The sequence below is a fragment of the Dendroctonus ponderosae genome, unplaced genomic scaffold (genome assembly GCF_020466585.1).
Source record: "Dendroctonus ponderosae isolate FM_Combo_2020 unplaced genomic scaffold, Dpon_F_20191213v2 Dpon_F_20191213_1, whole genome shotgun sequence".
Classification (NCBI taxonomy): Eukaryota; Metazoa; Arthropoda; class Insecta; order Coleoptera; family Curculionidae; genus Dendroctonus; species Dendroctonus ponderosae.
Window position 1 is genome coordinate 36446310 of NW_026017110.1, and position 24972 is coordinate 36471281.

General features: G+C 34.4%; 2 protein-coding genes across 4 annotated transcripts in view; both read left to right on the forward strand.

Moving 5' to 3' along the window:
* The window catches only part of LOC109541235 (probable E3 ubiquitin-protein ligase HERC4), a gene marked incomplete at its 3' end in the record, with an annotated part of 482710 nt that overhangs the window by 259979 nt on the left and 197759 nt on the right, over positions 1-24972 (forward strand).
* Positions 1-24972, forward strand: part of LOC109546292 (MAM domain-containing glycosylphosphatidylinositol anchor protein 2) — a 317852-nt gene that overhangs the window by 168790 nt on the left and 124090 nt on the right. For all 3 annotated transcript variants that reach the window (XM_048665078.1, XM_048665089.1, XM_048665083.1), the window contains exon 3: positions 2040-2237. In XM_048665078.1, coding sequence (XP_048521035.1) covers positions 2040-2237 — 198 coding nt within the window. The remainder of the gene's footprint in view (positions 1-2039; positions 2238-24972) is intronic.

Genomic DNA, 24972 nt, shown 5'->3' on the forward strand with positions numbered 1-24972 from the left:
AAAAATCCTTGCCTATATAGGCGCCTTTTTCTTCAAATTTTCTTGCCTTTAAATCCGAGCTTTAGTTATGACTGTTTATGCTGCAAATGCGGTTCGAAAATTTGATGAATACAAATATAATAATAACTGTAGCACTGCAACCCTAGTTGGGTCTTGGCTGCTTGAACCGAACCACCTTCTCCATCGCGTGCCATCTAGGGTAACATTTTACCAGTTATCAATTCACTTAGCTTAGTTCTTCCTAGGGGTCTTTTTCCTGTTGGGTCGAAAGTCGTCATTGTCCATGTCTCGCATCCATCATGATGACAGGTCGTATTAGTGTCTTGTATACCTATGTTGATTTTTCTTGGCCTTGTGACATATTTGGACTGCAGCAACTCCCGCACAGAGAAGAAACATTTGTTGCCCTGGCTAATTCAGTGTTTTGTCACTAAACTTGGGTAGTTGGTTGGTAGCGTTGCCGCTACACCTTGCTTTTCCGCGCTCGCCGCAACAATACTTTTACTTAATAGTGTTGAGACTCCTCTCATGTGCAACTTATCTCATTCGTAAAAAGTTTCATCAAACGTGTTTTTATATTTTCAACTTTACCATAAGATTTTTTAACTGTGACTTTGTCCTGCTTAAAAGGTGGTATTGATTTTTGTTATTGTTTTATAGTTTCAAAACTCATTTCGTTAACATACCATACTGAATACGTCTACATGAAAGGGCAGGAGGTCCGATTAAGTCGATAGTATTTTGCGCAAGAAAGTCAGATTATTTATTATTATTATATTTTATTTTCGCATATTTTGCAACGATGTTCTATTAAGTAATTCCATTCTATCTCAAATCGAGCTCGGATCGCTTCAATTTAACAGGTGTGCTCCAGATAAACCCATTAATATGTAAAAAACTTAAAACGTTTTTTTTCTAAAGGCCGACATTGTTGCTTGGTTTTCGTAATACAATTGTGATATGTGCAGACTTCGTTGCACTACCTTCAATTTGCCACGCAGAAAGCCATTTTTTGTCATTTGCACTACTTTTTTGCACAACCAGGCACTAACCGAAAAGATATGCACTAAATAGCGCTTCAAGCAGAAATCTATTCGCTCTGAATATATCTAATCAGAACATTCCCAAAACTAGTCCAAACTTGTCCGTGTAACGTCTATTTTGCTGGTCAGTTTAATTTACTAATATGTATTTCCAAAAACTCCGTATCACTTACGTACTCAAGAAATGAGTCGTGGTAATACCTTCCACTTTTGCTTCTTCTCCTCAGAAGTAGTTTTCGTCTAGTAGACGAGAAAGGCAACCAAATGAGCTAACCTTTTGCTCTCAGATGAAACCTAATAAAGGTATGAAGCTCTTTGGCAAGGAGCTAACGGCAATAAACCCGCATTCTGAAATGTTCTCAAGTTATATAATTGTTGTGTATGTCGAGAGCATTTAAAGTGCACTGGAAGTTAGCTGCGGGAACAAAGACGCATAAAACCTGATTGCTACAATTTTATACATTGAGGATTTGTTAAAAGGCTAACGATATCAGATAGACGGGAAAATACCAATATTGTCAGGCCATTAGGGTCGCACAAAAATAAAGCTTAAGAAAAAATAAGTACAATGACTATTGCTAGCTTTAAACTGCTGAACTAGTCTGTAGCTGATTGTATCAATATTATATTATAACCAAAAAGGACATTTTTAGAAAATAAAAGCAGTTTGTAGTCCAGTCTCAAACATGTTATTCAAGCTAAATCACCAATGAGTTAACCGAATTACAGATCATCGAAAAATTTATTAAACAAAGCTTACTGAAAATATTCAGCTACAATTTAGAAAATATATTAGCAGCATAATCTAGTTTGGAATGTCACGAATATAACCAAAGGCAACATCCAATTTATTAAAATTAATTAATTTGATGCAGCAAATAACTCTAACTGGAAATAATTGCACATAGAAATTGCTGCTACTTTGTTTTATTGCTAGTTTTAATGACTAACTGCTCAATTTAGAATATTTACATTATTTGTCATTTTTTCTTACAGGTTCGTTCGTGGTTGTGTGGAAGCGAGGACTAACTTTGCTCAGTGCCGGCGAACAAAAGATATCTAGAGATCCACGAATATCCCTGGTGGGTTTCAATTTACAAATCAAGGATATCAAACACGCAGATCAAGGCAATTACGCGTGCCAAATCGGCGACGGCTTACAAGGAGAGCTCATTCATTCCATAGAGATACTAAGTAAGTAGAGTTCATTGAATCGTACTTTTGGCTGCTACACTGAATATTTAGGATTTGTTTCTACAGCGTTAAATATTTTTAGCATTATTTCATTTTGCAAAAAGTATTTCTTTGATAAACTTTTGTGGGATGAACCGGAACCCTTGTTCATGGTGCGCCAACTATAACAAAACAGAACTGATTTCTCAGTTGATACAAAAGCTAAAAACACTTTTACTTTAGTTTTTTTACAAAAAATACTATAGCAAAATTGCTCGGATAATTGAACTTGAGTGTGAAAGGGAAATGTTTTATACGAGGTTCTTTTTGTGATTGCTTTCATTCCCTGGGATGAACCAACCCTAAATTTTAAATGTACGCGTTTGCAACCATTTTAGACCCAAATTATATGGCCACTTGTCGATAACGCTAAATCGGTGCATGAAATTGAGTGTACTGTATTGGAAGGAAAAACACTTGTAAGCTGTTGCTTAATTTACTAAATGAACAATATCTGAAGAAGGGCGCGTCAGTACAAAACGAAAAAGAGATCTAAGGTGGATTCGGCGTTTATACCCTCCAGAAGGGCAGCGGTCAAGTGCCATCTGGCGATTTACAATAAATAGATGAAACCGCAATCACCAAATAAAAGCACCTAGAAAAAGAAAGGGCAAAACAGAGTGAGACATGAAATTAAATTTTCCTGGATGGCTTCCTATCGCAAAAAAAAATTATGTCGCTAAGGAGGACATCGATTATTTATTTATTAAGAAGAATATTCTATACTATAAAGGGTCGTTAATAAAAATTAAGAGAAATTTGAAAATTGAACAGTGTGTCGAAGTCATCTAAAATAGTTTTTATTCGAATTAATCTAAAACTGCCATCCTCGATATGCACAAGAAAAGAGAATTTTGGCTTCCAGAAAATAGTAATAATTTCCGCATGTTGGTCCGCGTTTTGCTCTGGCGTTTTGGATTTTTAGTTTTGTCTTTTGTTTAGTAATAAGATAGTCAGTTTCTGATCTGCGATTTTGGGAGGGTTTGGTCCAGGTGTATTTGTGTATTTCCCTGTGTTGGAAAAAGCCATTTTGAATTTTTAAGTCTAGTTGCTCCCATACCGTTATTAATCGGTTTCCGTTGTTGTTAACAATCTCTTCTCCGAAGCGGCCCGCCGTCAGATCGTTCAACTTTTTACCTGTTCTGTTGTTTATCTATTCCAATATAACAATTGAAAATACACTTGTCTAGCTTAAATATCAGGCAGTGGTTTTATAGGGTATTTTTGTACCAACAGTAAAATGACTTGAATGAGGAATATTCAGTTTAAATATTTATTCTCGGTCAGGTACTCCTTAATATGGAGCGGGTTTTGTGAGCTGCAGGACCGAAAGATGAAAAAGGATCAATGAAAGACACCGGAAAATCCTTTCAGAAAAAAAAGGAAATTTTACAAAAAATTGAGCAAAAAAGAGAATCCTTGCAAAAATATGGAAGATCGTAGCCAGAAGAAAATAATGTGCGTTGCTTGGCGCATCAACAACCTTTCGATAATCCACTAGTGCAGATAATAAATGATAGGTCGTTTTTTGAAACCTATCCGCACTCTTTACGTCGTTACCAGCCCAATAATCAGCCGATTTTTAAATTTCCAAAGGCGAAATAAATTAAAAAACTTTAGCTCTTGTACGCAATTTTTGGATGTGGAAAGTTTGCCGACATGCTAGAACTACAGCCGGATTTTTTCGGCAAAATTCGGGTTTTGGGACACTCGAAACCTTACATCTCAAAACTTGTCAAATCAAAGTCCGATTTTCAAATTTCAAAGAACTGTAGAAATTAAAAGTCCATCCATACAGGATATCCTGTACCCAAGTCTTACTATTTTTGATATACGTATTTGAAATTTTATGCAAAAAATGACAGTTGCATACACTCGTATAATTATTTAATTTTCGTATGAGATAATATGTGTTACTTAATTTAAGTCGGATTTATTGTTGCTGAAAAGGACTTACTTTTCACAAATATGTATTAATAATTTCAAAATGGCAAAAATCCTTTAAAGTAAACACCTACTTTTCAACAATAAATCCCTCAAATTAAGTAGCCCATATTCGCTTATAAGAAAAATGAATAACTATTCCAGTGGCTGCAACTGTAATTTTTTACATACAATTTAAATAGATTAAAAAGGATTAGACGAAATCGAAATCGGAATATTATTTTTATTGTTTGCTTTTCGGATGGAGTAAGTTATTAATTAAATTGCATCACATTATCGCGTCATATTTGAAGTTCCGAAAATCTGAGAGGAGCGACTACTAGTTCAGATGCTCGAAGACTTCACTTATCGCTAGTTAGTGAATCTTGTGGAAAATAACCTACAAATTTATATTTGTGTTCTTGGTTAATATGTTATATTATATACAGGGTGAGTCAGTTTATAGTAGCAGGACTTCAACAGTCGATAGAAAATCCAGTTTTACGATGAAAATTCATACAAACATATCTTGAAAACGCTTTTGTTTTTGAAGTACAGGGTGGCAAAGTAATAATTTCCTTTTCAGTATTTTTAACTATGGCAATGTTACATCCAAACGTGTCCAAGTTTTCGCCAAATTTCCAGAGGGCACCACATGGCACTAATATTTAATTTTTAAATAATAGTTTAAATATAAATAAGAACTTATTTCCTACCGTATCAAGCTGATTTTGGAATAAAATAATTTTTCATTCATATTTACGTACGGTATTACGGTAATCTTGTTTGACATCGCTGACAGCAATTATTTTGTAGATTTTTCCAAAAGAAATATTTATTGCAAATTAATTACTTACAACAAAACAAACTTAACCTAAACAAGTTTAAATTTCCAAAGTAAAGTCGAATGATTGGATGTGGTATTGCAATAATTCCCATAGTACAGAATTTTATTACAGTATCTTAAAAGTTACGTGAATTATTTAAAAAAAAGTGTTAAATTTGCCACCCTGTATCTCAAAAAACAAAGTCGCTTTCAACATATGTTTATATTATATTTTCATCTTAAAATTTGATTTTCTATTGACCGTTAAAGTCCTGTTCTATAAACTGACTCTCTATATAAACTCATCCTGTCTAGTGTGAATATGCATTGTGCTTTCGGTCTCAGATTAACACTTAATCTAACCCAAAATCAGTTACGCAAGTGAAACTGATACATTGCATTGCATCAAATTATTTAAATTATGCAATGTTATGGAATTGTCGAACCGTCGTTAATAGAAAAAGAGATAGGGCAAATTGACATGAAATAAACGTAACATTGTTGTTTCACGTACAGCAGCTATGAGAAACCTAAATATTTTTTGTTACTGGAAGTGGCATTAGTCTGCGAAGATATAGAAAATGAAATTATAATGAAGACTGTGTTGAGATGATCAAAGAGACTAAGGCTAAAGACTTTAATAGTTAAAAATCCTAGAATGCCACTAACAGAAATCAATCACAAAAAAATGCTGTTCGCTGATTCGAACCATCCAAAAACAAATATGGGAGAAAGATACATTGATTACATACTTTTCTCAGATAAATCCACATTTCATACTAATGTTACAGCCATAACATCTCAAAGTTATTGTATCGGTTTCAGAAGAAAATCGTAACTTGAGATTTAATTTTTTAACGACAGGTTATAAATAATTGAATTATTGATTGATTACGGAGTCTTTTTTGTAAAAGAAAATCTGAATCAGCACAAATAAACACTTATTTAGATAAGTTAAAAATTATTGAGGAATGGTAAATATATTGCTAATTACATTATTATTAAATGTGTTATTATAACGCTTACGAAATGTGTATGGTTAAAAATAAAATACATTATTCTGAGAAAGACCATTGTAATCCTCAAACTTGGCACTTAAAAATCAAATTGCATGCAAACTAAACTTTTGCAGAATAAAAATTCCTACACAATTTTAATACAAATTTCAACAAAAGTTTGCTAATATTATTGTGAACATTTATTTATTATCTAAAGTTTATTAGAACTTGGGATATCGTTTTGTAGTGAGTACGCTGGAGCCTTATCTTCATCTTCAACGTATCTTCATTTTCGGATAACATTCCCATACCACCATCCTTCTATTTTGTTTTTCGCTATTACTTTTAGTGAGTTTTTCCTGTCTGTCTCGGACTTTCCAATTGTATTTACTGTTCTATTTTGCATTTTATGTCAAGGATAATAAAAATTAAAACTAAAATTCAATTTTCAGTTTTTTTTACAGCAACACGACTCCAGGCATCTTATAAATGATATTCTGAGGACCACTGTATGTCAATGAATTATATAACTAATTGTAAATAGTTTGAAAATCGCCAAAATTATTATGACTTTTAGAGAAAACGATGCACATATTTGTTTTATTCATTTTTTGTATATACTTTCCTGACCGTGTTTCAATTCCAAATCAAAATTATTATTCATTTTATAATTTGGTGGAGAATGATAAAACATCACGGATTAATTTATATACTTTACAGGTACTTATAATATGTTAATGAACACAGCAAGTCGTATTAGCAATAATTAAATTCTTAAAAAGTTACTTCTCAAAATCAAAACTGGGCGCAAGTGAAAGTTCATACGAATCGTGCATTCATTTCGGATGAAGAAAATATCTGGCACTTTAAAAAAATGCTTACTTTAAAGTTCTCATTTTGTTGCTGAACCTCTGCTCTTTCATATATATGATAACTTCTCCAAAATATTATTCGAATATTTCGCTGAAAACGTCATGATAAAAAGCGCACTCCTTTACAATGGCGCACAGTTAGAACGATAAATAAGACGTTACACGTAGAAGCTACAAGGCGAAACTTTCCCAAAGGAGCGGCACGTTATATGTATACCGCCTTTATGGTGGCTGTAATTCAGCATGTAGTTTCTGCAATCATTTTAAAACTGGAGAACATTTTGCTTATTTACTTTTAAATTTTGAATTTGTTTCAACAAGGACAGCTGTATTTTGTATAGTAAAATATATTTAAACGTTTTATTGAATGAATGGAACATTTGACAATGGTTTGGTCTTATCCGTTTTTGTAATTTTGTTTTGAAATTCTGATATGCAGATGGATTTATACGAATTTCTTTGGTTAAATCTAGACCCGTTTTGAGTTATTTTTCGACAGGCGATATCTGCAGGATGAAAAATCTTATAAAAACAACATTGATTCTCAGTCGATTCTCATCGATTTTCAGTCAAAATTCATTGGGGGTTATGCTATCGTATGCCTGTATAAATCTATGAAGAGGCAGTGTATTTGCTGCTTCTAGCCTCACGTCTTCTTCAGCATGTGTCGGATGGTGAATATCTGGTCTACCGTCGATCTACCCCGTCTGAATCCGCAGTGGTAATTACACATACGGGCCTCAACCAGTGGCAATATGCAGCTGAGGAGAACATTACTTCTCAATTAATATGTCTCAGCCTCTAATAATCGTTGCTTCTGAAGTTGGACCACTTGATTTTGTCACTTTTTTCAAGTGATAACTTCTATGGCACGGTGTAAGCTCATCGCAATGTGTTACGGCGCCGTTATTTGTAGCACAAATAAAGACCAGTACGCGGTTCTCTCTCGCACGCACACAGTCTCCCGCGAGTTCCATTAGGCCGATCATCGGACTAAAATAGTGGGTAGTCTGTGCGCCGTTCTTGTGTATATGACAGTGTGCAGTCTGCGGGCCGAACTGCTTTCGTCAAAAGTCGTACGAGAAGGAGCTAATTATCTAATTTAATTCCGGCGTTCTGAAGCTCGTCCACTTGATCCTAAATCATTCGTACAAATCGCACGAGCCATTGTAAGTAAAATTGTATCTTCGGGCGTTTGTCTTTTAGAAGGACGTCTTGTACACGGATTTCGTCAGATTCCGCGTATGTGGGTATCGTCCACTGCAAGTTTTTTTTTATCGTACGAATTGGTCATAGTTGTTATGTATCAAATGAGCAACTTTATACTGGCTTATTATACAATAATCAGCGTAATTATACCACTGTTAATAATAATGGATTATTTTTTGAAAAATACTTATCTTGTGAGAAGACGATTACAGCTAAAAGAAAAAACTATTGGGTTGCTGACATTAGGAAAACAAAAATAATTTGGAGAATTCCATCACTTGTCCTTATAGGAAGATTTAAATAATAATAAGAAATACTTATTTATTATAGAAAAAGTTCCATATTGTTGAGGCGGATTATTTTTTTTACTATTGGTTTGGTTAAAAAAAATACTTATTGGTTTTTCAACATCCGTTTCGGATCGGTGTGTTAAAATAATACTTGGTATTCAGTCAGAAACACTGCGAACCGGCGAACGAATTCCATTTGCTTTTGATAGTTTGTATATCGCAATTGTTCGTATGAATTCGGACCAATGACTTCGGATCGAGTGGACAAGCTCCAGTGCGTTGCAATTAAATCGAATCATTTGCTCCTTTTCGGACGATTTCTGACGAAACCGCATCCAAATGACGACCGGCCTTAAGGCTCCAGCTTACTTGGCTAAAACTACCATAAATTGTCATTCATTCTAAGTGGGGATTTTAATGTTGACTTTTCTTCTGATGGAGTGCAAAATTTAATGTGATTCTTTGAATCAAAGTTGCAATTAAAGATGATAAATAATCCGGATCAAGATACAATCGAGTGTCACAATTCGTTTATTTTTACAATTATGATAAACCAATTATTACTTTTCTGGATTGGATTATTTTTCTTTCTGGAATTTATGTCCCAAGTATTAGTTTTTCTCGCCATGTCGAAATAATCAGTTGACGTAGATACTGATATCTTGTGTCTCCTTGTTATTTCAAGCACTCAGTTGGTATATTGTCCTTGCCAGGGAATTTGTTGTTTTTCAGGTGCTTAGTTGCTGTATTAACTTCGTCCAAGTCGGACTGCTCCATAGAAAGGAACAGGTGCATCCTGTGAATGTTTGAAAGTCTCTGGAAGTAATCCTTGAATTTTCACTTCTTTACATTTGGGTTTTGCTCTCCCATGTACCTTTTTCTTAGTCTGAAACCTCTAACCTCTTTTTATATTCGCCGCTTTGCTCTAGAATTACCTTGCCTTATTGAGTCTCCTGTTAAGTTCTATTTCGTTGAGGATGATCTGTTCCATGGCTCTCTTTTTTGTCTGACGAGTTTTGCTGTTAGCCTTCTTATTTCCCTGTACAGTTCCAGGTTTGCTTCCAAAACATCTTGATCTTTTATAATTCTGTATTGTGTCCTTTGTTTTATTATGCGTTCACATTCTTCATCGAACCATGCCCTTGCTTTTCTTCCTTTCCTTTCTACAAAACATTCTGTTGCCCCATTAGAAATTGCGTTTTCCACGTTTTTCCACTGCGTTAAACCATTACACTGATTGGGATCTTCTGATTCTTGTATGTTGTCTCGAATTTTATTCTGAAAAGATGTCGCGATATATGCAATTTTTAACATGTCTGTATCCTATCCGTTATTATTTTTTTAGTTAGATAGTCGTAGGCTGAATGTGGCGCGTACCAGGTACGTACCACAGCCGATTGACCAATATGTCATCCGAGTCTGCGGCCCCTTTTAAGTTTCTAACATCCAAACATTTGCTGCCGTGTCTTGCATCAACCTGTATGTGGTGGTTGCAAGTTATACGATCGGTCGATTTACATGTTTGTTTATGGATATTTTTATGTTCAAACATCGTTAACTTCATTAGCATATTCTTGTTGGCAGCTAGTTGGATTAGCCGAGTTCCGTTATCGGTGGACACTCCTTGGAAACTTGGTTTGGAATTGTAGGACTGAATATCACTTCTTGTCCTGTTTGAGCATTGAAATCTCTATAAATGATCAACATACGTATGCTCCTGTTCTGACGTGTGTGTTATTAATTTCTCGAGTTAAAAAAAAATGAGAAGGCTGTGCCGTTTACAACCGGACACGCTTCCCGCAGAAGACACATTTTCGAGATCGGCCTGATCGATCAGCCTACAGACCAATAATTCGAATTGCGGGATTGAACAACTTTCAATATAATACCAATACTAGTGCACGGCATATGCAGAAGAAAGGGGTAAACTTCTCCGAGATTATCAAAACCTACTAGATGTAGTTATGCATATCACATTCAAAAACTGTCTGGAACTTTTTGATTATACATGGATAATGAACAAGTGCGGCGAAAGACACACTTTATTTGTAAAATAGATTAAAACCATCATACTACAACAATCTCAGCACAAGCATTACCGATTTATCGGATGAATTCAGATCTAAATGGTAAAAGTTAAGAAGTTGCTGCCCGGAACTCTGATTACATGAACTAAGTTCTAATGCACGACAGAACGAATCTATAGTAAAAAGAACGCCAAACTGCTTTTATCAATCAGACAGTTTGATTGCAGCGTTTTTAAGGGCAAGTTCTTCAACATTTTACTGGTTGTGTTATGATTATTTTTAATCGCTTCATTTTGCTGTAAACTCTTTGGTGTTGTAAGTCTAAATTTAAAGTATACATTGGGGTGCAATTTACTCTCAGTGTGTGCTTTTGCTTTTAATTTGCTCAAACACAACAATATCACATACAATATACGTACCTACCCGAAAAGTTGTTAACTTGCCTAAAACTTGTGTTTTCCTTGTTTCGCCGTCCGGCAGTTATAATTTTACAGCATAAAACGGGAGCTGTCGCTAACACTGCATTGCAAATACAGGGAAAATTGTTGTTTATGATGTTCGTAAATTGAAAAAGCTCGTTTATTTTATCGCAATTTTCAACCAACTGTTTGTTTCAAAAAGAACATAAATGACATTTGCCAATTTACTCATACTTCATTTTTTAAATACCTACTCAGAATTCTAACAGAAGAAACTTGGGGGCTTCGACTTAGATTGCTTGAAAATAGACTTTGATTCGCGATTTTTTTTCTATGTGTTTTTATCAAAATGCGCGATTGAAATTATTGAAAACCCGGATAACTTTAGCAGGAGGGAGACATCGACTGTCATAAAATATCACTGGAAGCGGGTATTGTATTTTTAATACTTGAATTGAAGGCAAAGCTAACGGAGAGAGACTCGGAAAACAACTTGCACAATTAACTCATCGCCTTCGATAAAATTCTCCCATATAGAGGGCGAGGGCAGGTAGCAGTTCCAATAGTCCACATGTTACAACTAATATTTACAGGCACAGAATTCGAATTTAGCGGTCTTGTAGCTTTACTGTGCTGAGTACTTTTTAGCTGCGGCTGGCCAGCACTCTCATTATATGCCTGGCAGTGAATTTTCAAAATAGCGATGATAGCAGGGTCCCAACATTCTCCGGCAGCGCATTAAAATTCTTGTGAGTACTAGCGCTGTTGCTCAAGTGCTGTTCACCTGTAAGGACACCCGCAGACGAATTTAGTGCTTGCAGAAGAACCACATTTTTGAAGCGTCAAAAGTGCTACCATGCCGTTTCGGTACAAGCCAAATGAAGTAAACAAATTCATCTGACGTTACCACAATTTTGTAGCCGCCCGTCTGCTCATGTGGGCGACTGTATTTGAAATAATGAGTTTCATTTTTAGCCTCAAACCTGTCGCGCTACAAAAAACGCTCATCTGCGGGTGCCCTAAGTACTACTTTTTCCTGTTTAAAATAATAGGATCTTTTTAGTTTCTTGAGTGTCTCAACTGATCCCGAATCTTAGAAGATGTTTGACTTAAAACTTTTGCGTTTTCCATATTTTCGATGATCACAACAGTTTTGTAAATTTTAACAATAAATTGGAAATTGTCCCTAATAAAACATTTTAGTTGCAATAGTCAGATGTTTACGTTTTTTATACCCGAATACATTGGTTTTTAACAGTAGTTCTATGCAAAATTCCTAGTAATTTAAAAATTTCCATCGCCTTTATGAAGTCGTGAAATCTTGGAGCAATTCTCTTACATATGAGAAGCACAGGTCAAGTTTAAACAATGAAAAGTTTACGTTCCAGAATCCATTCAAGTCTTGCCGTCAACAAACTTTCCGTTAAGATTGCATCTCGAATGAATCTTCGCCTTAACAAAATTTTTAACTTCATGAATTTCAACTAGATCATTTCCATTTTGGTTTCGTGGAAGTAATTCGGTTCCAAAACTTTGCGAACCTTCTGAAAGGGTTATTCTACTCGCATAAATTACGAACTTAATCAAAACCCCAGTATCTCCGTCGAGCCCTAATCAATCTCGGTGGATTCACAAAAGTGGTTTAATTTGGAAAGTTTCATAAAGCTTGTGAAATGGTGTTGAGGTTAATTTAAATAGGTTTCACACGTACGATGGGGATCATTTGAGTCTGACACAAGATAATTTGCGTATTTTCTGTATACATTTAATAATTCAAATCTCAGCATTGGCTTATTTTTCTAACATTAATTTTTTTGGAAAAAATTGTTATTTAAGTTTTAAAATTAATAGGAATTTTGGTGTAGCAATAAAATCTATACCATAATTGAACTTTCATATAAATGTTTGTTAAAAGGCTTGTTAAAAAATTTAAAAACACCCCTTTAAAATAAACCGGAATTGCCTTCTACTGAATAAAATCGTGTGGTTCCATTTATTTATCAATTGTGTAGTATTGGGCGCTTCAGCCCCTGTCCCAATTAAATTTAGAAAACTCTTAGGAACCGTTCAATCATGACTATGCGGCGATAGCACTAATGGGTGAAATTAATTAGGTTTGTTGAAAGGCTCAGATTTATTGTCCCCAAATAATGTAGAATCCGATTGCGTAAATATAATGATTTGCCAGTTGAAGTGCGATGTCGTTATTCATAGCATAATGCTATTGAATTCAGCCACAATTGTTCAATTTATTAGCAATTACGTTTTTCCATTATTCAACAATTCACGGACAATACCAAACGTTCCAGTATTGAATTGCAATTTACTCAATCTATGTCCGGACATGGATCATCACAAAAGATAATTTAAAAATATTTAGGTAATTCAGTTTAGTGCACATAACTTCGTTTCACTAATGCATTAACACATTTTTATGGGACCTCTGGTTCAGATTCTATCGCAAGTAAGTTCTGAGTTGTCAGCTTGCCAATGAATCAAGTATACAGGGTGAATCACAATTAACGTAAATTCTTTTACTCTTCTTCTCGAACAGGAAAATTTTGAAAACGTTTTTTCCTGAAATTTATAAAAGATATTTTCAGTTGAAAATGGTATTTCAATTTTGTTAATAAGTATTATTTTAAAATAGTCTCATGTTTGTTTGGTATTGGAGTTGGAATAATTAAGCATTCGAAAAGAAAAATTACTATGTTTACTCTCCGAAACTAAAAAAGTACTCTTCTACAATTTTTCGAGGAAAAGTCAAATCGGTAATGATGCTTCTTGTCATCAGGTAGATATAGTAGAATCCTTTCAACTTTAAGTTCTTCGACTTAGTTTGAAACATCTTTCAAGAAATGTATACCAACTTCCACGTTGCGGATCTGTTATTAATTTTGGGGAATGCCACAGTATCATAGTAGAAGCTGTAAGCACTTACGCTAACAAACGGCACGAGACATTGGACGAAGAATTGACCCAGATAGTGGATGATCTTGAGGTGCTTCCAGACACGGGACAATTACCGAGGAAGGGTTCCAGAATTCTTACCATGTATATGAGATACAGAGGACACAAGAACACATAAAATTTCTGATCTGGCGAACACCGGTACAAATTCAGCAGGAGTTAATTGACCGAATACAAGAGGCTTCTCAAAATGTGAGTCCAGTCTACGAAGATTTCACAATAACCTGGTTGCAAAAGCACAAACATGTTTGAAATTAATCATGCAGAACTTCGAACACTTCTTGTCATTGATGATTTAACAACTTAAATGTATTTTATTCTGTTGATATTGATCATTGATACATAACCTTCTACAGGATGTTTTGGTAACATCTGTGGCGCATTTAGGATATCACTCATTTTCCCCAAAAGGTTGACTTTTCCCAGCACTGCCGGAAAAGTGACAACGTAGTGCCAACCTATTTGTTGTCACCTCTCTCTGCGGCTTACTGTTTTTATCCATGGTTGCCAGAGTTTTTCATAATTAAGAAGCAACAGGTTATTTACGTAATGTTAAAAGACAGAGTACCTTGAAAAACATTATTGCCATCTTTGTCGTCTAGTTAATTTGCAAATATCTCTTTCTTATTAATAACAATTATTTTTTAACTATTTTGCTTTACACCCAGAGGAATGACGTCAATTTTGAATCACGCAGTATGAGGTGGAACGCTTAGGTTGGGTGTATACATCTGAATAGATTTGTTTCATATTCCATCAAATCTATCTAAGGCGAGATTATAAATATCAAATTATATTCGTATTTTTTAAACGTAATTCGTAGTTTCTCGAAATTAGTGATTATCCGGCTAAAACTTTAAAAAGCTTTATTTTCGTTTTGATTTTTAGGCGGTAGATCACTACTTTCAAGACATCCTGTATAATTTAGATAAAATTGGTGTATGTGTCGAAATCGGAGTTTGTTTTTTGGAACTTAGTTTAGAATAGAAATACGAATTTTTTTAAATTTTGGAAATCGCGTTTGCTAAGTTAGGGGTCAAAGGCAAAATAGAAGAGCTAAAAGGCTCTATAAGGCTAAAAGTGTGACATAATATACACGATGTCTCAATGAAAATATAAAGTTGTAGGTAGTTTTTGATGTAAGCGGCAACATCGCATAACCGCAAATGTTTTAAGTTGCTAGAATAAGTACAATTAATTGGTAATTCTGGTCTTTTTAAAAATATCGTGTATAAAGTTCTACGTAAACGCTTAATGCGCAATCGAGCAAAAATCACCCTGTATATGCATATACAAAATATGCGGCAACTGAATATGACTTACCCCGGTATGCATAGTCAAGCAGCACCGATCTCCTCAAGATAAACATATGATCATAATCGTTCGTTCGCCGATCTTATGTATGCTCATTTCGGTGCTTTCTTAGCGAAATATCAAAAACTGCGCTTGGAAATATATACAACTAAAGTATTGCAGTTGTATTTGCCGCTTAAAACTCAGTACACAGAACCGTAAAACAGAACTTACAAAAACAGATTCTATTCAGTCGATTTTAACATTGAACATGAAAATGTTGGGTACATTTTTCTGCAATATCATTTAAATCGCTGTCGGTCCTCGGAAAATTGATAAACATTAAATCAATAACCGTTGGCACAGATCGAATCAAATCGAGCAAAATTCAAATACATGTTGATTTTTATGTGCTAGGGTAAACAAGAAATAATATTCAATTTTTAATTGGATTCAAAATTAGTATAAGCAAACAGGCATTTAAACAGTTTGGTGATATTTGTTCAAGCGATACGCAGTAGTGGATGCTTGGAAATTGATTCCAGCGCCCCGAGTCTATTTGTTCTTAGTAAAAATTTTCTCATTGCTTAAATCAGCACACATTAAAACGAATTATTTTTAATTAGTGCAATGCAACGTTTAACAATCAATAATGTTCGTTGGCGGATTTTTTGACCTATAGAATAGAGTTATTGACAGAGGTCGGAAATGTTCTTACTTCGTTCAAATAACTTTTTCTTATTTTCATATTTTGGTGCAGTAGGTATATAACAGCCGCATGCATAGTCGATCGCAGCGATTCGCCAAAACATATGCCGGCATATCGAAGAGCGAGTCGCCAGCGAACCAACGGAGTTATATCCAATTCTGCATCCAAAATATCTCGATGTACAGTATACACCATTTCGAGGTCTCGGTCCATATTTAATAGCTTAAAATGTTCTTAATACTTATATTAATTAACTTATACCGAAACACATGTACCCCAACTCCTAAAAGTATATACTTGACAAGTTGTCGGAGATGGGTAAGACTATCTCCGACAACTTGTCAAGTATATACTTTTAGGAGTTGGGGTACATGTGTTTCGGTATAAGTTTTACTTTAGTTGTATATATTTCCAAGCGCAGTTTTTGATAATTCTATGAATCTGATTTAATTTTAGTTTATGTATTCACATTTGCTTACCAGTCAATGTGAGTTATAAGTACATTTCGTTTTTGATTAAGAAACAAACTTTTAGTGAGTAAGCTGTGCTTCGCATTCTACGTAAAAACTCTTATAATAGAATATTTATCGTATTTTGTTTCTAAACACGATAAAGTGAAGAATGGCATGATATAATAGAGGAGTAATTAACCGCGCACCGAAGATACAACAGGAGGAAAAAACGTAAAGAAATTAGAATGGTTTAAACACATAAAGATTCAATAGAGGTTAAAAGACGCATAGATTTATCAGAAGACGAAATCAGTTCTCAACATTATACAGGGTATGTATATGATTAAAAATTGGCGTCATTTCTTTTAAGACGTTTTAGAGGCTCACGTGGAGAATACGAGAAAAAAAATTAAAAGTGTTTAATAGTTGGAAATCGAATTTTATCTCTGTTATTACAACTATCAAACAAACATGGGAGCATTTGGAAATAATTCGTATTAACAAAGTTGAAATTCTATTTTCAACTGATAATATCTAGAAAACTACTTACTAATGTAATTTGAAGCAAAAATTGTACTTTTCCTTCCAAATCCTTAGGTATTTCAATAAGCTACCAATAAAACATGGGACCATTTTAAAATAATAAATAATAACAAAGTTGAAATTCGATTTTCAACTGTTAATGTCTTCTAGAAAAAAATTCTACATTTTTCTCGTAGATACTCTCCAAGTGAGCCTCTACAACCCTCTATAAGGAGTGACGCCAATTTTAAATCACGCAGTTTCCAATATACAACGGCAAAACATTTATAATACATTAATAAATTAAAGAAAAAAATTATATATAAATGCAAATTGAAATCAGGTCATGTAGTTGTTGCTATTCAAAACATTTGTAATTAACTGAAGTTTATGTAATTAATATTGATTCAACAGAAATTAGATAAACTCGTATTCTCCTAATAATGTTTAATGATGATTAGTATTATAATATTTATTGAGTGGGTATTGCGATTGGAAAATAAACTAAATAATATATCGAAAGTTATACATGGAATATTACACGTCGAATAAATATTTAATTAAAGACACTCTGAAATACTTATCTTAACATATTCATTTCATGAAATTAAGGACAAACCTTAGACGGATGTGTTAAAATCTGTAAGTGCAATAAATCTATTGACTTATTTCCGTGAAATACACAACTTTTTCTATTAATCGTCTTTTGGTTGTGATTATTTATTGCATGTTTTTATGTTTTAAGTTCGTGTTTCGGGATTAAAGTGTCCCCGAAACTTGTACTTTATTTAGCGACGGCATAAAGTGAAATTTTGTAGACTATTATTGTCATTGTTTGGCTCAATCGAGTCGTTAAGAACTAATAGTATCGAAACCGATCCTGAGGGTGTCTTACATTATCACGCGTCGAAGTTGGTATTAAATTAGTTTTTATCGTTATTGGGAATGTCGTCTAATTATAAAATTTCAAGGAAAAGGGATTTTGAGCGAAAAAAGTGTTTCTAAATTGGTATCTATGTACCCCAAGCCAAAGTTTCACCTATAAATTGTACCTTTGTGATAATATATGGATGTAGCAAATAATTTTAAAGTAACTGGTGAGTTTTTCGGATTTTTAGGCAGTTATACAATTGAATTTTGCTCTGCAATCACGAGTGACTTACCATCAGTACAGTGTAAGTTCTCAAGCAAACCACCTCTGAACATGCAAGCCATCCGAAAAACTTACCAGTTTCAAGAAATGGCCTCGAAAGCTTAACAGCCTTTACAATTTTTAAGTAGTTTTTTGGTGATCACGAGATATTTTTCCATGAATTCTCATATACACTGATTTAAAAAAATGTGACTGATGAAGTTTACCTTACAAACATCCGGAAGAACTGTTCAATTTATCATCATCATCAAGGTTTCAATTTCGCCCAATATTGAGCATAAGCGTCCCTTCCTCTCTTCCAGTTTTCTCTATTTTGTGGTGCTGTTCTCATCCATCTAAATCCTGCCACTCGCTTTATGTCATCATACCATCGCATAATTGATCTATCTCTTCTTCTTTTTCCTTGCCATGGTCTGCAGCGTATTATTCGGCTATTCCATTTGTCGTCTGTAACGCATATGTGCTGCAAAAATTTCACAACATGTTTGTGACCCTCTCCACTATATCTACGATTTTCTGTGTACAATCCATTCGTTTCTCTTTCTGTCTTTTCGTGTTACGCCTATCATGGTACTTTTGCATGGTTCTCTGTGTTGTCCTTAATTTAGTCACTATTGTCTCTGTGAGAGTCCAGGTTTTGCTTAATTTGCCAAACGCCGCGCTTCTCCTAGCCTTTCTCCCTTAAATTTTTATCTTCTTGTTACCCTTTGCCATGTCTATTTGTTGTCCCAGATATACATATTCTTGGACATTCTCCATTATGGGCTCATTGACTATTATTTGTACCTAGTCGTGGCTCATCATCTCTGCTTTATTCATTTTGTCTTTTATTCATTTTAGACCGATTTTCGAAAATTATCTGTCTAGTTCGGAAAGCATTCTTTCAAGTTCTATTGTGTTGTCGGCGAATAGATCAATATCGTCTGCAAATCTTAATTGTGATATTTTGGTTCTATTTATGTTCAGTCTTATACTTCCGCATTCAAGCTTTTTGATGATTCCTTCCAGAGCTATGTTAAAGAGTTTTGTGGTTATTGTATCTCCTCGTCGGATACCTCTCTTGATCTCAATGTTGTCTGTTTCTTCGTGCAGCTTTATTTTTGCCTTTGCTCTTTGCTCTATATTTTTATAAAGATTCTTGTACCGATGGTATAATCGCGCTTTGTCTAGTCCTTCAAATATTGGCCAATATTCTACGTAGGCAAATGCCTTCTCTTAGTTCACAAATTCCATGTAGATTGGAAAGTTATATTCGGTCGACTTTTCTATTATGATCTTTACTGTAAGTCAGCAGTGGTTAGTGCTATATCTATTATTATAATTATCTAAATGATATAACTATTATTGCCTCATTCCAATTAGTGGGTATTGTTTGCTGTTCTATACAGTCGTTGAAAAGGTGCTTTATCTGCGGAATTACAATTTCTTTTGCCTCCCTGATCATTTCCACGATTATGTCATCTCCTCTTGGTGCCTTGTTTTTCTCCATTGAAGTTATAGCATGTATAATTTCCTCCTCGGTCCCTTTTGGTATCTCTTCTGAGCCTACGTTGACTACTTTCCTTTTGTTTTGGTTTCCTGGTGGTTTTTCTGTGCCTGGTTAGTAAAAGTTTTGATAGAATTTATGGGCAATTTCTTTAATTTTTTCCCTGTTTCTTGTTTCCACATTGTCATTGTCCTTTAGCGCTATTATTTGGTGTTTTGCTTGTTTCTTCCTTAGGCATTTGAGGTTTCTGTTTTCTTCAATCACCTTTCCTGCCATTATTCTATAGTTCTCTTCCCTATCTTTTCTTATCCTTATCATCAAAACTTATTCTTCTTGCCTCTCTACTGACATTTTGGTATTGTTCCGTTGCGTATAAACCATTTTTATACACAGTTCTTCTTTCTTCTGTCTTTAAATTGGTTTCGCATGATATTTTGTTTGCTTTTTTCGGCTTTTTTCCGCTACTTTCCTCATTACCCCTGTTTTGTCGGAAGCTACTTGGTTGATGTTGTCTGTTTTCATTATGTTGTTTATGTGGCTCTGTCGTTTTCCTTCGGATGATTCCCTGTTTTGGTGGAGCTTTTCGGTATCTATGATTTTTTGGTTGTTTCTTTCATATTCCCTAAAGCTTGTTTTTTTCAGGATCATTTGGATTCAACTGTTACGTCTTGAGTGATTATTTTGGATGAAGAAATTATGTAGTCTATTTCGTTCTTTGTCGCTCCGTTTGCGCTTATGCAGGTCCATTTTATTTGCTGTTTTTTGTTAAAGAAGGTGCTTGTGGCATACAATCTTTGTTCTGTTTTAAAGGTTTTCATCCTATTACCCTTAGATTTCTAGTGTAAAATCCATACTTTCCTATATATTTTTCCTTGGCCTCTCCTTGCTTTCCCAATATGGCGTTAAAGTCTCCCATAACTATTTCTATTTATATTTGTTCTCTCCGTCTCTCGTTCTCTCTTGTCAATCTTATGTCTTCGTATAATAGTTCCGTGTCTTCGTCTGAATGGGTGGATGTGGGTAGATATACTAGAATTAGTCTTAACTTATGTTTTTCATTTATTTTAAGGGTAATATTCTCTCTAATATTCCCATTGTAGTCTCAATTTTTGGGATTATTTATTTTTTAATTGGAAAGCCTACTATTTGATTGTGTCACGATCCTTATAGAATAAAGCATTTCCAGATTGCAAGACAAGCAGCCCTCCTCTTTTCTTCTGACTTCCGAAAGATCAACTACGTCTCATTCAATATTCCTTGCTTCGTTTTCCAAGTCGAAGAGTTGTTCGCCTTCAGAAGTAATCTGCAATTGTGTGCGGCGATCATAATTCTTGTTTTTGCCAATTTGTTGTCTCCACCAGAATCCATGAGGCAGACTGAATCGTTTTCAGTGCGAGATTTTGGGCTTTCTGCCCTACCCGCCTGCGGTACTTTATATGTGTAACCTGGCATTTGCATTTTTGAAGGCGGGTTTTGGTATTAAAACGTCACGTTTGCCATAGGCGGGTTGGCGAGTGATATTTCAGCCACTCCTCACCTGGAGGCAAACGCTTTTTGCAGTCAGCCAATCTGGTTCAGACGCTGAGAGGTGTTTACCATATCTGGCTATACAGTTGCCCGGGATTTGGCACGTGGCGCCATAAGTGAGAATTGGCTTTGGCTTTGGCTCTTGTGAGGAACAGCTATCGTCGACCGCTCACCGACTGTCCTTGAGCGAGACCGTCCTTGATAAAAGGTGCCTCTTCTACAACACAACCCCATACCCCCTATTCAATTGATAGCCAGTTACGATCAAATTTGCATAATTATCTCAAATGCCCAATTTTAATATGATCACTAATATCTTTAAATACCAGCATTTTGTACAGGGGTTTAGTTATTCAAAGGTTTTAATATACAATGAGTGATATTATTAAATAAAATACCGTAGCTTAAATGAATTTTTTTTATCTAAATTATATACCATTGATAAAACGGAAAGGGGTACTTTTCATTCGAATATCACATCGTAATTCGGTTTTTAAAGCCAAGTTGGTAAACCATGTAAAAAGGATCTACCAGCATAAATTATAGGATTTATCAAGGCCCTCATAGAGCCGGTGTGCAATCCCTGGAAACACGAAGTTGTCAAATTTTATCGGCTCGACTGAGCTTCTACAAGGTAAATTTAGTTATAGATTTAACGAACATTGGCTTTTGTAAACAAGCTCAAAGTATTTTATATGGGATTCGAGGTTTTGGACGATTTCACTTGGTGTGAACTGAAGTTGCAACTCTAAATGGGTCTTGTGCAAACTGTTGAATTTGCTGTCTGTTCTTTTTAATATGTAAGTAATTTTGAGGTGGAAAGCTTTTCCTGTTAAGATTATTTTATTATTTTTATGGGATGAAACACCATGGATTTATAGAAAAGAAGAAGACAACAGAACAGAAGTAGAGCAAACCAGTTTTTGGTTGAATACGGTTTGGTAAAATACATTTATTTTCCGTTGATATACGTGTAATTTAAAACAGCTTTTCAGATGCGAATATTTAACCGCCAAATTCCGATATTCGATATTAAAGAATAATATCCCCATAATTTATGGCCGTTTTCGTCATTTTATTGCCTATCATGAAACAAATTAATTTCCAAGATGAATAAGCTGTTGTCACGTACATATTAATTGTGTGATGTTTTAGCATCTCGTTTAGTGTACGGGCTTTAAATATTTTATTCTGCACTACACAGTCTAATAAATCAGTTTTTCAGGAAATTGTGTTTTCGGATCTGGTTTCGATTGAAAAATTTGTCATTTGCAATTTGGGATCTCTATTCGATAATTATGAATTGTCGAAACCGCACAAACGGCACAAACGTTATTAATGTTAATGGCGAGTGAAAATGCATTCAAACTTGCAATACGCTTTTAATATTGATTAATATTTGCGATGAGTTTATAAGACACAACAATTTTTATGTGCTTAACTGAATTAACTAATTAATTGAATGAAAACCTGTAGCAAATATTTAAAATACATAGTTAGAGATAATTAATACTCTGTTTTAATTCTCCAGATCAATATGAATCTGGTATGTGTCAGGTGTTAGGACCAATGGTTAGGACAAGAAACGCTGTTTAAATGGCTAACACTACCAACACATACTACATATATAGTTGTAAATTGCAAGCAAAAATTGTTAAGATAAGATACGATTAACTTCAATATGGACCGTCAAGGCGTTTGTTTTGATTTAATAAAAATCCATTGATGTTCCTGTAAATGCATGAAACACTATTATTTAACTTGAAGTAAAAGGGCATTTTTTCAGTAGTTTTTTGTGGATTTTTGTAATTTAGAAAATACGATGGTATTCGTAATGTTAGCCAATTTAATATTTTTTATTGACTACAAAAAAAAATATCGTTATGTTAACTGAACTGAAATAACTAGTTAATAAATAAAGCAATGAAACATATATAAAATATATTCCTGGCATTATTATCATAACAATAAGTTATTTTATTACATGGTCGCAATAAACGTGTAGAATGTGATTAATTTTATATCAATTTATTTTAGCTTAAAACAAAAACCGTATTAGTTTCTAGTAAACAAGCATTTATTTAATATGTTTCATATCATGTGAACAAAATTCATAAGTTAGCTGAATATCATGGGCGTTTGGGGTATTACAGTTCTTTAAATACACGTACCTAGGTATATATTTGGGCTTGTTCCAGGTGGTTCTTTTTCAGACAGTTGTCTTTTCAAAATTATTATACTGTTGTAACCAAGATGCCAACAAATATCATTATATTAGACAACCACCTAATATAGACGGAAACCCTTCCTGCATTCCGAGCAGTAGGAAATTTCTTGAATTTTATGATAGAAAACATTAAATGCAGGATAATACAGGGTGATTCAAAATTGGCGTCATTTCCTTTAAGGGGTGATAGAGGCTTACTTGGGGAGTACGAGAAAAATATTGAAAATTTTTGTTTCGAAAATCTCTAGGATAGATATTATCTAGAAAAGATATTAACAGTTGAAATCGAATTTCAACTTTGTTCTTAAGCATTATTTAGAAATTGTTCCATGTGTAATTGGCAGCATATTGGAATACTTTCAATTAAGCATTCAAAAAGAAAAATTACGATTTTTGCTTCAAATTACGAAAACCTTTGATACAAAAAAAGTTCTCTCCTACAATTTTTTGATGACAAGTTACAGCGGCAATAATGTTTTTTGTCATTAACAGCTAGTTACAGGTGGTCAATAATAACAATATTTTGTCAAACTGTGACTTACGTTGACTTTATTGAATAAGTTCAGGGAAAATGCTACAATAACGTAGCAGCACCTGCAAGAACTCACGCCAACACAGGGCGAGTAGAGTGGTTCCAGACGATAGTGGACGACAATCCATTTTCGGATTCCGGACACAGAGGAACAAGTATTAACCATAATCGAATCAGGGCCATCCAGGGGTATTCAGAGCACAATAACTGACACTTTCCCAAGCACTAAATAAATACCGAAGAAGGGCTACATTCCTACCACGTTTGTAGAATACACACAGCACAAGGAGATACAAATGGAGCATGAGTTAATTAACTGAATACGAAAAGCTGCTTGATAAGAGCAGATAATAAGGAGATTACACAGGCACTAGCTTGTTTGGAGTGAACCATTCAAATGTCTGGTGTTGTATGGATTGTTTGTAAACACCAAACCCCGCAGGATTCGAGGTTATGAGAGCAGGTTGACACTTCCAAAGTACGTGCCGCAGTCAACGAATCTTGTTGAATTTACCGTTTATCCTTGCCTATCTTATTGTCACTCTGTATAATTCCATGGCTACCGGAGTTTAAAATAATTACGAAACAACAGGTATTTGCGCAACGTTAATAAGGCAGATTACCTTGAAAAACATTGCTGCCGTATTTCTGATATAGTTTTTTGGAAATTTCTCAGTTTTAAATAACAATGAATTTGTTTTACTATTTTTTCTGTACTCCTATAACAGCACCAGACAACACCTCTAGAGGAATGACGCCAATTTTGAATCACCCTGTATAGGACGAAATCATGTTTTTTTAAATATACAGGGTGGTTTTTTAGTGCGATAGAGTCCATTATTTCCGATGGTGTTGAACTTTCGAAAAATAGTTTCATATAAAAGTTGTTGACGCACAAAGTGCGCACATTTTAAAAATATCTTATATGATACAGAGTGTCTCAGAAAAGCGATGCAAGATCAAAGTGTATTTTTTTAAATACTCACTATCCATTTTTCATTAGCTCATAAAATGCAGCTTGAATCAAATCAAATCAAAATATGCTTTATTGCCACCGAAAAATTCACAAATTTTATGGACAAAGCGAGTAAAAAAAACAAAACAAAATACTACAACATAAACTACGTACAGTACAGTCAACAATGGTAAAAGATTAAAAAATAGAATAAAACAGTACAAAATATATCACGTACAATCGTCATGGACAAACACAGAGGTCATCAGAGTAAGTCAACCACCCATCGCTACAAACGGTGCAGAA